Here is a 12,252-nt window from a genome sequence, read left to right on the forward strand (position 1 = left end):
GTTAATTAAGTGTGATTTTTCACTCTCATTCCAATAGATATTTAAATACCCACACCGAGGGTGTGAGGAGGGCAGTAGAATTCTTAGATTCTAGACCGTGGAATAAAAGAACCTTACAAACGAAGTAGCCCCTTTCCTGTATTTTATAGGTCAGAGAGTCAGATGGACTTAGATTTTAAGCTATACAACCTTGGGCAGATTACTTAACCTCTTGGAGCCTCAGGCTCCTCGTGTGTAACATGGGGGTAAAAGCACTTGCCTTACAGAAACATGGTAAGGATTGCGTAAGATTAAGTTCTTAGCGTAGTATCTGACACGCACAACATGCTCAATACACGTTCACTGTTACTGTGATCACTATATTCCAAGTGAGGGGACGGAAACCCAGAAAGGGGAAGTGACTACCTCAAGATCATATAGCTTGTTGATATTAGGGCAAACATTAGAACTCCGATCTCTGTTAGCAGTCAAATATTCCTTCTACTACGCCACCCATTTTATTCCCTAGGAGCAGGTAATGTAAACTTCCTAGGCCTGTGAGAAGTAGTTTGGCTGATCCAGGGAGAAGGAAGAAGAATAACAAGGAAATGGGTGACATAAGGAAAGACTTCCTGGACTCAGAAAACAAAACAGCAAGGGAGATAAATAGAAAGCAAAGGAGAAACAGCAATTACCAGAAAGTTTAGATCTTAACGTAGCAGCATTACAATGCCTGCTGAATCATAGAACTGATCTCTATCCTAATTCCTTTATTCACCACAAATGTTTCAATGCAATTGACTAGGCTTTTCCTTTTTCATGGGAGGTGGTTCAGAATGCATGTGTGTTTCACAGAAAGTTACTGGGAATTCAGCTTTACTAGACAATTTCTATTTTCAAAGCAAGGGAACCCCATAACTGAAGTTAGAATAGAAGCATGAGTACTACTAAGACTTAAGGAATGATAGATTTTAAGACAATAGTGGGCTGGAGTGAAACCTAAGCGTAGAAGCTGTTGCGAAATTTAACAAAAAGAAAAAAATGGCTCAACAATAAAGCCACATTGGTATTGCTTTGTATAGCTCCAGTACAGGTAAGTGCAGTAAGTACCTGTACTGGGAGTGATTAATTTGTTAGATGAAGATATTCTTAAGAATTAGAAATATATGAAAAAAGCCACTCTGTCCATATGTTAAAAGCAAAGATTAATTTACGGTTGCCTAAGCAAAAGATGATATAATCTTTCCTAAAGTATTTAATCAAGGACTGCAGTGTTGGTTGTGCAACATCCAAGGAGTGTTCAAAATATTCCAGGAGTTTCCTGAAAGGAACAAGGCCATTTTGCTCAATTTATGACTGCCTAGTTCCGTGGCACACAGAAAATCTGATTGGAGCTCCTGGCCCACCAAAAGAGATACATCATGATAGTTTGGGGAGCAATTACTATACAAAATGGTTGTTCCTTTTGTACTTCATCCTTAATCTTGAGTTTTCTGATTTCCCTCTCCTGAAAATGATTACATATAATTCCAAAGAAAATATATTGATAACACTTAGATTGCTTATTCATTTGATCATTTTCACCTTCACAGGGCATCAGGTACTGTTTATACAGCGCTAGACATTGCCACAGGACAAGAGGTAAGTGTTAACATTCAATTCTGACTTCTACTTTCGTTTATTCATATCGATCAGAATTCCTCTTTGATGGCATCTGTGCCTGAAAAACTGGGTAGCACTGGGTTGACATACGTTTACTTCGCTGGTGTCCAAAGTATCTGAAGTGAATGACGAATTCATGATTGACCAAAGAAAAGGAGCGTGGGTTTGTGGCATCGAGAAAGAGCTTAGTAAAATAAAGAATTTGTATGCCTGACTCTGTTGCCAAAAAATATGGATGTTTGTGTTTAGTCAGATGATGGCAATTCATTCTTGCATTTTAATCATTATTCAGGTGGCCATAAAGCAGATGAACCTTCAACAGCAACCCAAAAAGGAATTAATTATTAATGAAATTCTGGTCATGAGGGAAAATAAGAACCCCAATATTGTTAATTATTTAGATAGGTAAGTGTTTTCTCTCATCATGTACTTGTTTTCTTTATGGGATATCATTTTCTTGGCCAATTATTTTTATTTAGGATCTATTCATTTAGCATCCATTCTACAAATAGTTCTCAAATGCTACAAAATATTGAGTATCAGATCTATTGCTAAACTTGCACGCAGTTATCTTTGTCCACCCATTAAACATTTGAAGTCACATTTTATGGTCTTGCTTCTAAACATGAGCAGTTTGTGTAATTTCCTTTTGAGGATCGTGACCCCCTATTGCCAGGAAATAGACTATTGCATATAGGAGAGAGCTGTGGTGTTTTAAACATTTCATCAAGTGTTTGTTTGGAGCCAGTGCAGTCTCTGGCTATCTAAGTAAAGGAGGCAGACTACAATGGCCCTGCTTTAATGAGTGTTTTGTGATGAACTGACAGTGAGGTCTAGGGAGTTGAGACTTTAATCTCAAACCTTTTTCCTAGACCGGGTAATTAATGTCTCTTTCATCAGTGGTATTAGCAGTGGGTTATTAATAGGCATTTAAAGGCAGCACTAACTCTTCAGTTGTGGTTTAACATCTGTCTCATTCAGTTTCAATAAGTGTTTGTTTAGCACCACTGTGCTGTGTACTCTGGGGGGATACAAAGGAAACAAGACCAGGTCTACAACCTCAGTGAGTTTAAGATCTTGCTTTCTGTGTTTTGTGCCAAGTAGACCAGTGGTACAGAAGGAGGCAAAAGAGGGGCAAAACGAAGGAGGGTCAGGTTTTATAGTCGAAATCAGGGTTTCATAAAGTGCCATTTAGGGACCGTCTGCAGCAGAGTGACTTCACTCTACTTTTGTAATTTTGTAAAAACTGCATTTCTAAAAAATGCAGATTTCTAGGCTGCTCTCCATAACTAATGAGGTATTTCATTTTTATGAAATGAGAATTTTAATGAGAAATTTCCTTTTGAACAAACTTCCCAGGTGAGTCTTATGGGCACTGCAGTTGGAGCACCACTCGATAGAAAGGCTTGCTTCATACTGATGTCAAGCTGGGGGCAGGGTAGAATTGTTGGGGTCATTCCATTCACTGCAATTTCTCTCTCTTGCTGAGCAGGGGAAGAGAGAGACCTGATCATACTGCTAAAGTGCCTTCAGATGATCCCAGGGGTTTGAATTTGCCTACATTGCTCTGGTGACCTGCCTCTCCATATTTGATCACTTGGGCTGTGTCCCTCAATAACTACTTAAAGATAATGGGCATGTCATAACTGACTTCTATCAGAACTGAGACCTCAGCCCAGTAAATCCATTGCCAACATGAGTCTCTTTGATTCTCTTTGATTCAGCCACTACCTGAAAAGATTTCAGTAATTAATTGAGTAGAATCAAAAATAATGCTGAGATCTGAATAAATTATCCTGTAAAACTGTATGCCGCGTAGCACAGAGAGATCAGCTCGGTGCTTTGTGACCACCTAGAGGGGTGGGATAGGGAGGGTGGGAGGGAGGGAGATGCAAGAGGGAAGAGATATGGGAACATATGTATATGTATAACTGATTCACTTTGTTATAAAGCAGAAACTAACACACCATTGTAAAGCAATTATACTCCAATAAAGATGTTAAAAAAAAAACACAAAAAACTGTATGCCGTGGGGCAGTTCAGTCCAAGAAGTCAACACTGTGGCTTGAGTTATCCAGAAGGGCTATTCACTGATCCTGTTCGTTGAAACTAGCTTTTTACAGTGGAAGGATTGACAGTAGTCAGTCACCAGAGGCCTCCTTGCTCTTTTCCTTCCTTCCATGGTGCACTTTTATCTGATGATCCTTTGATTTCCATGCATAGTCTCTTCTAACGTTAAGGAAGTGTCTCATACGCATTATTGATATTTTCCTCTTGTTATGTAATATGACCGAATGCAGAGACTAACTGCACATTGCCTTCTTAATGGAAATATAGAAGGGTCTCTACTTCCTTAGGCCTGAGTCAACGTCTTTTTCTTCTCTCCTTGTAGCTACTTAGTGGGTGATGAACTATGGGTAGTCATGGAATACTTGGCTGGTGGCTCTTTGACTGATGTGGTCACAGAGACCTGTATGGATGAAGGGCAGATAGCAGCCGTCTGCAGAGAGGTAAGAAAATAGAGCATTTCTCTGGCTGATGAGAACACCAAGATTGACAGTTTTTTATCTTTGATTATTCAGAATGTTTGTAACATCAAAGGAGCAATAGTACATCTTTTGTACTAAAAAACAGTTGAAGATCTTAACTCCAATTTAAATCCTAACCCTCCCTCCCCAGCCCCTTTGTTTATTTTAGTTGCTTTGCTGTGGATCTTTTTGAGTTCTATTATGCCATTCACGAGGTGCCATATCTAAGCCTGCATGCTGGAGTCTTGGTGACTATGGAAAACAGTAATGTTGGCATGGAACTTCTTTCTGACTGGGGGGAATTTTTACATGACAGTTATTTTGCCTTGCATATGCAATGTAGTACATGTATAATATAGACCACATTATAATCCAATCATTTTCTAGAAGGCAGTTTAAACAAGGTCCTCCCTCAGTCCAGAAAGTAGTTGCTTCCATAATACAATCTTCACCTCCCTTGGAGCCTTCCAGTGAGTCTGTGTCTGCCTCTTTTCCAATAACAGTGGCATATCCCTAGTTTCAAGCTAAACGAAGGATATTTTATTATATTAATTTTTTCAATATTAAAAAAAACACTCCTCATTGGAGTCTCACCTTGGGTGTTACCCTCTACCCCATTCGTTGAGGTTTTCTATAGACACAAGGAGGAACTCTGACCCACTGAAACTTGAAAATCAATGATAGTAAAACAAAACCAAATACTTCCAGCTAGTCCTTCGTTGTTTTTTTATTTTAAATTGTTCGCTTAAATTTCCTCCTTCCCAGTATGCACACATATGCACCAAACACATATATTTTCTATTCATGCAATTAATCAAACTTAAAATATTCAGGGGATTCTTCAACCTTTAGCCTATGGTTTCCGTTTTTTAGTATTACAATGCAAAGCCATTTCCAAACAAGTACCTATAGTTACTTCAGAGCCTAGATAGTGGTTCCCAAACCTGGCGGTTGGTCCATCAGAAATAGCTTGGGGCACTTGTTTTAAATGCAGATTCCAGGGTTCCACTCCAGACCTACTACATGAAATCATACCACAGATGCAGATGCTTACTGTATCTGTAAAAGACCAAGCTGAATCCATATCCTCCAGATAAGTAAGTCAAAGTATGATTATAGTAATTGGTTCATTTGGCTGTATTAACGATTCAGTGCTACTTATCACACCATCACTCTTCATGTCCAAGTCTGATTCGGGAGCTTTCACATGTATAACGCTAAGTTGCATCGCTGATGTAAATGGTAACATGATTTCAAAATGGCATTGAAAACCTTTAGTAATTTATTTCACCCAACAACATAAAATTATACCCTTGCCCAAAATTTATCTAGAAATGAAGCACATCTAAACAAATTTTTGTGATATAATTAGAACTTTTTTTTCCTGATTCAATAGTGCCTCCAAGCTTTGGATTTCTTGCACTCAAACCAAGTGATCCACAGAGACATAAAGAGTGACAATATTCTCCTTGGGATGGATGGCTCTGTTAAATTGAGTAGGTATTATGGTTCAGATGGCATATGAGAGAGTGTCAGGGGATTTCTACTCTTTTACTGTCTATCTTGAGAAGAAAAGGGCTATTGAAAGTGATCGGTTTGAAGGCATTTAGAGCCCAGTTTGAGGTAAAGAATTTTTCTAATGTTGTGTTCCTGTAGATCGTGACCAGATTTAGGGGGTTCGATAGTTCAGAATTTCTAATGGCTTCCATCTGCTGGATGACAAATACCTAATTAGAAAACTAAAAGATTCTGTAAGTTAGAGGGAACAGTGTGGGGAGGGAACCAGATTGAGGTCTAGTAAAAATGACATCACATCAGTCGGTTATTTCAGACCCGTTTAAAATCTGGACCAGCTGAGAGGTCAGGTAACAAAAGGATATGAGCCAGGCAGTTGTAGAAGCTCAGAGTCTAACTAAAGGAAAGTATGGCCGTATCTGAAAGTGACCTCTTGTAAAAGAAAAAGAATTTGAGCTGATTTTAACTGACTTTTCTTCTCTGCAGCTGATTTTGGGTTCTGTGCCCAGATCACCCCCGAGCAAAGTAAACGAAGCACTATGGTGGGAACTCCCTACTGGATGGCACCTGAGGTGGTGACTCGAAAAGCTTATGGTCCAAAAGTTGATATCTGGTCTCTGGGGATTATGGCGATTGAAATGGTAGAAGGTGAACCCCCTTACCTTAATGAAAATCCACTCAGGGTAAGTCGAAAGAAAACTCAAGTACTTCATCCCCAGGAAAGGGAAAAAGCCAAATGTCATTTCTTGTCTCCACTAAAAGTGACCAGAATGGGGTCTTTCATGGGACAAGTGACATAGAAGCTTCAAGCTATAATTTTCAAAATTACTATGAGTTATTTCCTGTTTGTCTTAAGATGTCTCAACAGTTTTTTCAAATGCTTCGGTATCACTATTTCTAATGCCAGGGGTCTTTAAAATTCTTTAGTATAACTTTCTGCTGTTAAAAAAAATGTAGCTTTTTTTGTTAAAGCAAGATGTGGGAAGAAAACAGTATTTTTATCACATGCCATGGTTAAATGATCCAGCTAGGAAACACTTTATAATTACTTTAACGAAGTAAATAAACACATTTCCAGAACAGCTATAATTTTTTAAATTAGATTTTGTTTCATTATCAGTAATGATTTATTAAGCAACAGCAGCATGGTGGGTAGTGAATGGAACACAAGATAGACACAGCACCAGCCTGGTGAAATCACAAACTTTATTAGACTGTCAAGTAGAAAATGAATGGAAATCGTTTGTGTTGGGTAACTCAGTTTGCTACTGCAGAATCAGAGGTTTGATTCTTACGCGGTCTGGTTACTTCTACGAAGAGAAAAGCTCCGTTTTGGAGTCTACCACCACCATCTTTATTCGGAGAAAGGCAAAGGAGCATGAAAGAGATGCTTGCTCAGTACAGAAGTGAGCCAGTAGCTGTTTCGTTGAATAAAGCCTAAAGGTGAGCCAGAAGCTGTGTTATATACCCAATATATAAAGGGCATCACACTATTGAGAAAAGGAAATACGCACTGATTCAAATTCTGATCTCAAAACCCGTGCAGAATGCCAGTGCCAAAGGCATCTTGCATACTGTTTGCTTCATTACCACTAAGAGTCTGAAATTGAATTTTACCCTTAGTATACAAAAACCATTAGTAAATGGTTAAGTGTTTATACATTAAGCTTATAAGATCCATATTCAAGCCAAATATATGTGGCTTTCTGTACATGTAAAGAAACCTACAAACTAATTATCTAGTTATTTTGCAGTTGAACATTTTGTAATTGGGAGCTGCGTTCCCCGTGTATGGAGAGGGGGACGGCCTCCTCCTTGCCCCCTCCTAATTTCTCTCTGGTACTTGGCCTCTTGTCCTAATCCCGGCACTGATTAGAAAATAACAGATAGGAGTGAATGCCCTAATGAATGCTATGGGCTATTGCTCTGGTCTCATGAAACAATCTGGAGGTGCGATGTGACTGAGTGGAAAAAGAAGGGGCATTTTCCCACCGTTTGTGGGTCAGCCCTCCATGAATTGAATCAAGCCCACCCCTGACCTATGGACCAGTGCATCAGGATAATTGCATGGGCTTGTCCTTATTGTTTAACCACCTTTGCCCATTAAGAAGTAGCAGTGAAAGAACACATCAGGTCTCTTGTTTCCATGGATTTCCTCCTCTAAGTCTTCGGAGTTTGGAGGCACTAAACGGATTATGGCTATTTTGCTTTCTGCCTTCTAATGAGTAATTTACAACCTGCAAAATTTAAGGATTAAATCAATGGCTCTGTAAAGCAACTGGTCTCAGTAATGCATTTATTACCTTCTTCGTTCCCCAATTACAGTTGATCGCTCTTCAGCTAGGCTGTTAATCGTTAGAAAAAAGGAAACAAGTTTTAATCTTTATGGGCATCTTCTAGCCTAGGATTAGAGCTAATAATTAACAGCTTGTCTCTTAGGATCCACAGCCTTGTATCTAAATAAGTACTTGTAGATTAACAAGACACCAGGTTCAGGAAGCCTACATTAAGGCTATAACACAAAGATTCGTCAGAAAGACCACCCGGTTGAATTCCACTGACAAGGATTTACTCTCCATGTGTGATCAACCTCCAATGACTCAGTCACCAAGTCCTTATGATGCCGGCCCTCTGTCTGTCTGCCAGGCGCCACAAGGACCTTTTAAGTTTTGATTTTAGATATGTTGTCCTCATGTTCTCTTAAATGAAAGCCAATGTTCCCGGCTCTATGCCCTTATTTGGAATTTGAAAAATGTAGTCACTGAAACCCTGGAGAGATTGGACAGAAAAAGATATACCATGACCCTGTTGGAAGCCTGTGTTTTCTTGGATCCTGGTGACCAGGCCATGTGTGGGGAAATAGAAAATCGCAGAACTTTGGGAGAGGTATAAAAGAGAACTGGCTTAGCCCTTCTTTCTTTAAAATCCTTCCAAGACCACCACTCATCCACCTCTTTAGGCTTTGAGGAGGAAAAAAGGAAAGCAGTGGAAGGGAGACAGAGTGGTAGAGTGAAGGCTAGCATGTTGATATGAGAAGCATTTGGCCCACGGAGTCAAGCAAAACTGGGTGGGTCTCGGTTCCACCACCTGCCAGCTCTGTGACCTTCAGCAAGTCATTCAAAACCTTTATAAGCCTGTTTCCTGTGTGTAAATTGGGGACAATATCTCTCCTACAGAGTTAGTGTGAAAACTAAATGAAATAATGCATGTAAACACCTAGCACAGTGTGTGGCTCATTGTAAGGAGAATGGGGGAAGGGATTTATATATCAATAGAAAAGTGAGAAAGGATCCTTGGAATACTTTTTACCCATTCATGAAGGGATTCTGGATTCCCCACTTGCCCCCAAGAACTTCCCTTCCACACTGACTATACACACATCCCTTTGAGGAGTGGAGGGTCCTCCACAGTTTAGTATAAATGACCATGAACAGGTAACACTGAGCAGCAGAGGTTAAAGGTAAAATCTGGGGCTGTACATTCGAAGGCTGTTTGCATTTCACTGTGGCTTTTTTGTGTCTTTGTTGGCGTCCGTTGGAACTGAGCAAACCCTCTTGAAATATTGCCTGTTAACATACCACTGATGCAAGGAATTAGTGACTCCCCCCCTCCCCCCAGTTATAAAGCGGTTGGGATTTTTTTTAATGTAAATTGCTCTGTACTAATTGACCTAATTTGCTCATAAAATGCCTTTTAAAGGTCAGAGAGTTATTAACTGTGCCGATGTTATGAGGTTGGTACCCTTCCAGAGACAGAGAGGAGACAAGTTCCTCACTGAAGTCTTTGCACTCAACGTAATTGGCCTTGGATGCCTTGTTCTGTGACCCACGGACATTTTTAGTGAAACCTCCAATAATCAAGTGCCTTGTTCTTTTTGTTTGCCAAAGTGACTGGAGTTAAAATCGAACTTCCCCTGTGGATATGCAAATCAAACGTTGGTACACTGCTCATCTCCCCAACCTTTGTGTTAATTTGAAGTTATCTTTTTATAAACCTGTGATTATAATGACCTGATTCTAAATAAGGAGGCACAATCATTTCCATAAAACAAATCTTTGGTTTGTTGTTGTTGTTTTTATTGCTCAGCACTAAGAGAGTGCCTCTTTCTTAACTTGGCATTCCACATAATGGGGCTGTTCTTGTCAATGGGTTTTGAGGGATTTTGGTGTTTGTGAAACGTCTCAGTGACATCCACTTGAGGTCCCTCCTGGACCCTGTGGATGAAGCCCTTTTGCTGTGTAATTTTCCAGACCTTTATCCTAGTTGAGATGAACTTTCAGTGTTCTCTTTCTACCCTTGCTTTAAGCATCTGTGAAACCGTATCAAACACCGGATCTTTGGAAGACAGTTATCGGTATCAGGAAGAAATTATCTGAAGGCTAAAAGTAGTATTTAGGATAGTATGTGAACCACCTATCCTGTACTAGTGGTTCTCCTCCTTGGTTGGACACTGGAATCATCTGTGGAGCCTCAAGAACAAATGACGTCAAGTTCCCACACCAAGGCCTAGAGCAAATACAAAGCTCTGTGGCAAGCCCTGTGTAGAACCCTGTCTATATTGAAACCAGTTCTTCATCAGCCCTCTTTGAGCATGGTTGTTCAACCAGAAAAGAGCATGCTATCATTCTGCCCACATTTCTCCTTTTCATCTAAAAAAAATATCATGAGTCACTTTGTTGAAATGCTGACACACCCTGGCCTTCTTTGATTTACCATTCCAGCAACGCTGTCAAAAAAGAAATGACATTAGTTCAGTATATACCTCTCTAATATGCCCATTTTCTTTTTCAATTTTGCTTCTCCTGCAAATGGAGTCCATCATTACAATGTGCTAGCTGTTGTGTACATAACACATATTGGTGATCATAAAGCCATCAGTCTGGCTACTCATGATTAGGAGTGCATAAACTGTATGGCCAGAGAGAAGGGAGGGCAGAAGTGTAAATTCAGACCTGTTGTCTACATTAAGAGGCTCCCTCCTCCCCCCTACCCCCACACTTGAAGCACTACACACATGTTAGTTTCTTCTTCTTTTTTATTATAGAACCGGGGAAATTCTGGTTAGCTTGTATGTCTAGAGAAGAGAGTTAAGCAGAAGAAGAGAATCTCTAGCAACTAAAAAGCAGCAGCTAAGGGCCAAAGTGCTGGAACCTGTGTTGTGGATTGGAATGTCTGGGTTTGATGGCGCGTGCTCATTTGGAATTAAAGTCAGACATAAACTTCCTGAGCGCCAGAGAAGCAAGCGTACTTTGCTAGCACTCAGTCAATATTGTTTTGAATGTATTTCAGGAAGAGCTGGGAGCATTCCCTTCTTTTTCCGTAAGCCACTATGGAACAGCAAGGTTTATTGATGGTTTGTTGACACTTCTCCTACTTTGAGGGCAAACCTATGCCTAAAAGGAGGGGTGAGTTGGGATAACTGCAACTAAAATAATTATAGAACAGTGACAGGGTTTCTTTTTAATCAGAAAAAATATTGCCTGTCAAAAGATAGACAGCTCTTAAGAATCATTGGTTGTCAGGAATTTAGCATAGGAAAATGGGACCTAGCCATAGGAAAGCTGCAAGTCTCATTTAGATTGTACTTCAGAAGCAGACAGTTCACACTGGTGAGTTATGACCCAGAAGACAGCCAAAGGAGAAATTGATTCCACAGCAAACGAAAATCTGAGACTCTGACCAGGCGAAGAGGAGGCAAAGAAAGATGACAAATGTGGTGACCAGGGACCTGCTGTTGGCCATGACTGATATTCCCTTATCCTACTGTTTATTATCTTATCATTCCTCAGTGTCCTTAAAGCAAGGCTTGGGAATAAGCTAAGGATGCATATGCCCATTGCCCTAATAGGTACCAGACCTATAACAAAGTAGTTAAGTCCGTTGAAGTCAATGTTCATTCTACATGGACAAATCACAGAGTGTGATGATGGACATTTGGCCCCTGAAATGCCCACTCACATGTTTATCCTATGGCTTTTTAAATCTGTGTTTTTGCCAATGAAAAATGACTTCACCAAGAAAATTAGGGTTAGCTTGATAATTAAGATAATTTCTGACCTTTGTCATCGTTTTGAAATATACCTTTTCCAACCTGGTTGCAACATCATTTTAGAAGACCCTTTGCATTCTGATAAAAGGATACTCTGAGGTGTCTTGTATAAGCCTCTCAGCAGAGAAAGTTAACTTGATTAAGGCAATCTTAGCTCTGTAGCTGCAAGAGCCAACGTTCTAACAGTATCACCAAAAACAGGCTGACCTTTTTGCTGTAGCTTTCTTCCTCCTTCCCTCCTTCCCCCCTCCCTTCCTCCCTTCCTTCCTTCGTCCCTCTCAACCTCCCTTCCTCACTCTTTCTTCCTTCCTTCCTTTCTTTTTCTTTTCTTTCCTTTCCTCCTTCCTCCTTCCTTCTTTTTTGTTTTTTTCTTTTTTTATAAATTTCTTTCATTATTTATTTTTTGGCTGCGTTGGGTCTTCGTTGCTGAGCGCAAGCCTTCTCTAGTTGCAGTGAACGGGGGCTACTCTTCTTCATATTAAACTTTTTATTAAAACTGAGTCTTTACAATATATTTAA

General features: G+C 39.9%; 1 protein-coding gene across 2 annotated transcripts in view; it reads left to right on the forward strand.

The window, feature by feature from the left end:
- PAK3 (p21 (RAC1) activated kinase 3) overlaps positions 1-12,252 on the forward strand; it is a 277,117-nt gene that overhangs the window by 245,519 nt on the left and 19,346 nt on the right. For both annotated transcript variants that reach the window (XM_082377247.1, XM_082377246.1), the window contains 5 exons: positions 1,572-1,620; positions 1,934-2,046; positions 4,034-4,151; positions 5,566-5,665; positions 6,171-6,367. In XM_082377247.1, the coding sequence (XP_082233373.1) occupies positions 1,572-1,620; positions 1,934-2,046; positions 4,034-4,151; positions 5,566-5,665; positions 6,171-6,367 (577 nt within the window). The remainder of the gene's footprint in view (positions 1-1,571; positions 1,621-1,933; positions 2,047-4,033; positions 4,152-5,565; positions 5,666-6,170; positions 6,368-12,252) is intronic.

This window comes from Balaenoptera borealis (assembly GCF_965194805.1).
Source record: "Balaenoptera borealis genome assembly, chromosome: X".
In the NCBI taxonomy this organism is placed as follows: Eukaryota; Metazoa; Chordata; class Mammalia; order Artiodactyla; family Balaenopteridae; genus Balaenoptera; species Balaenoptera borealis.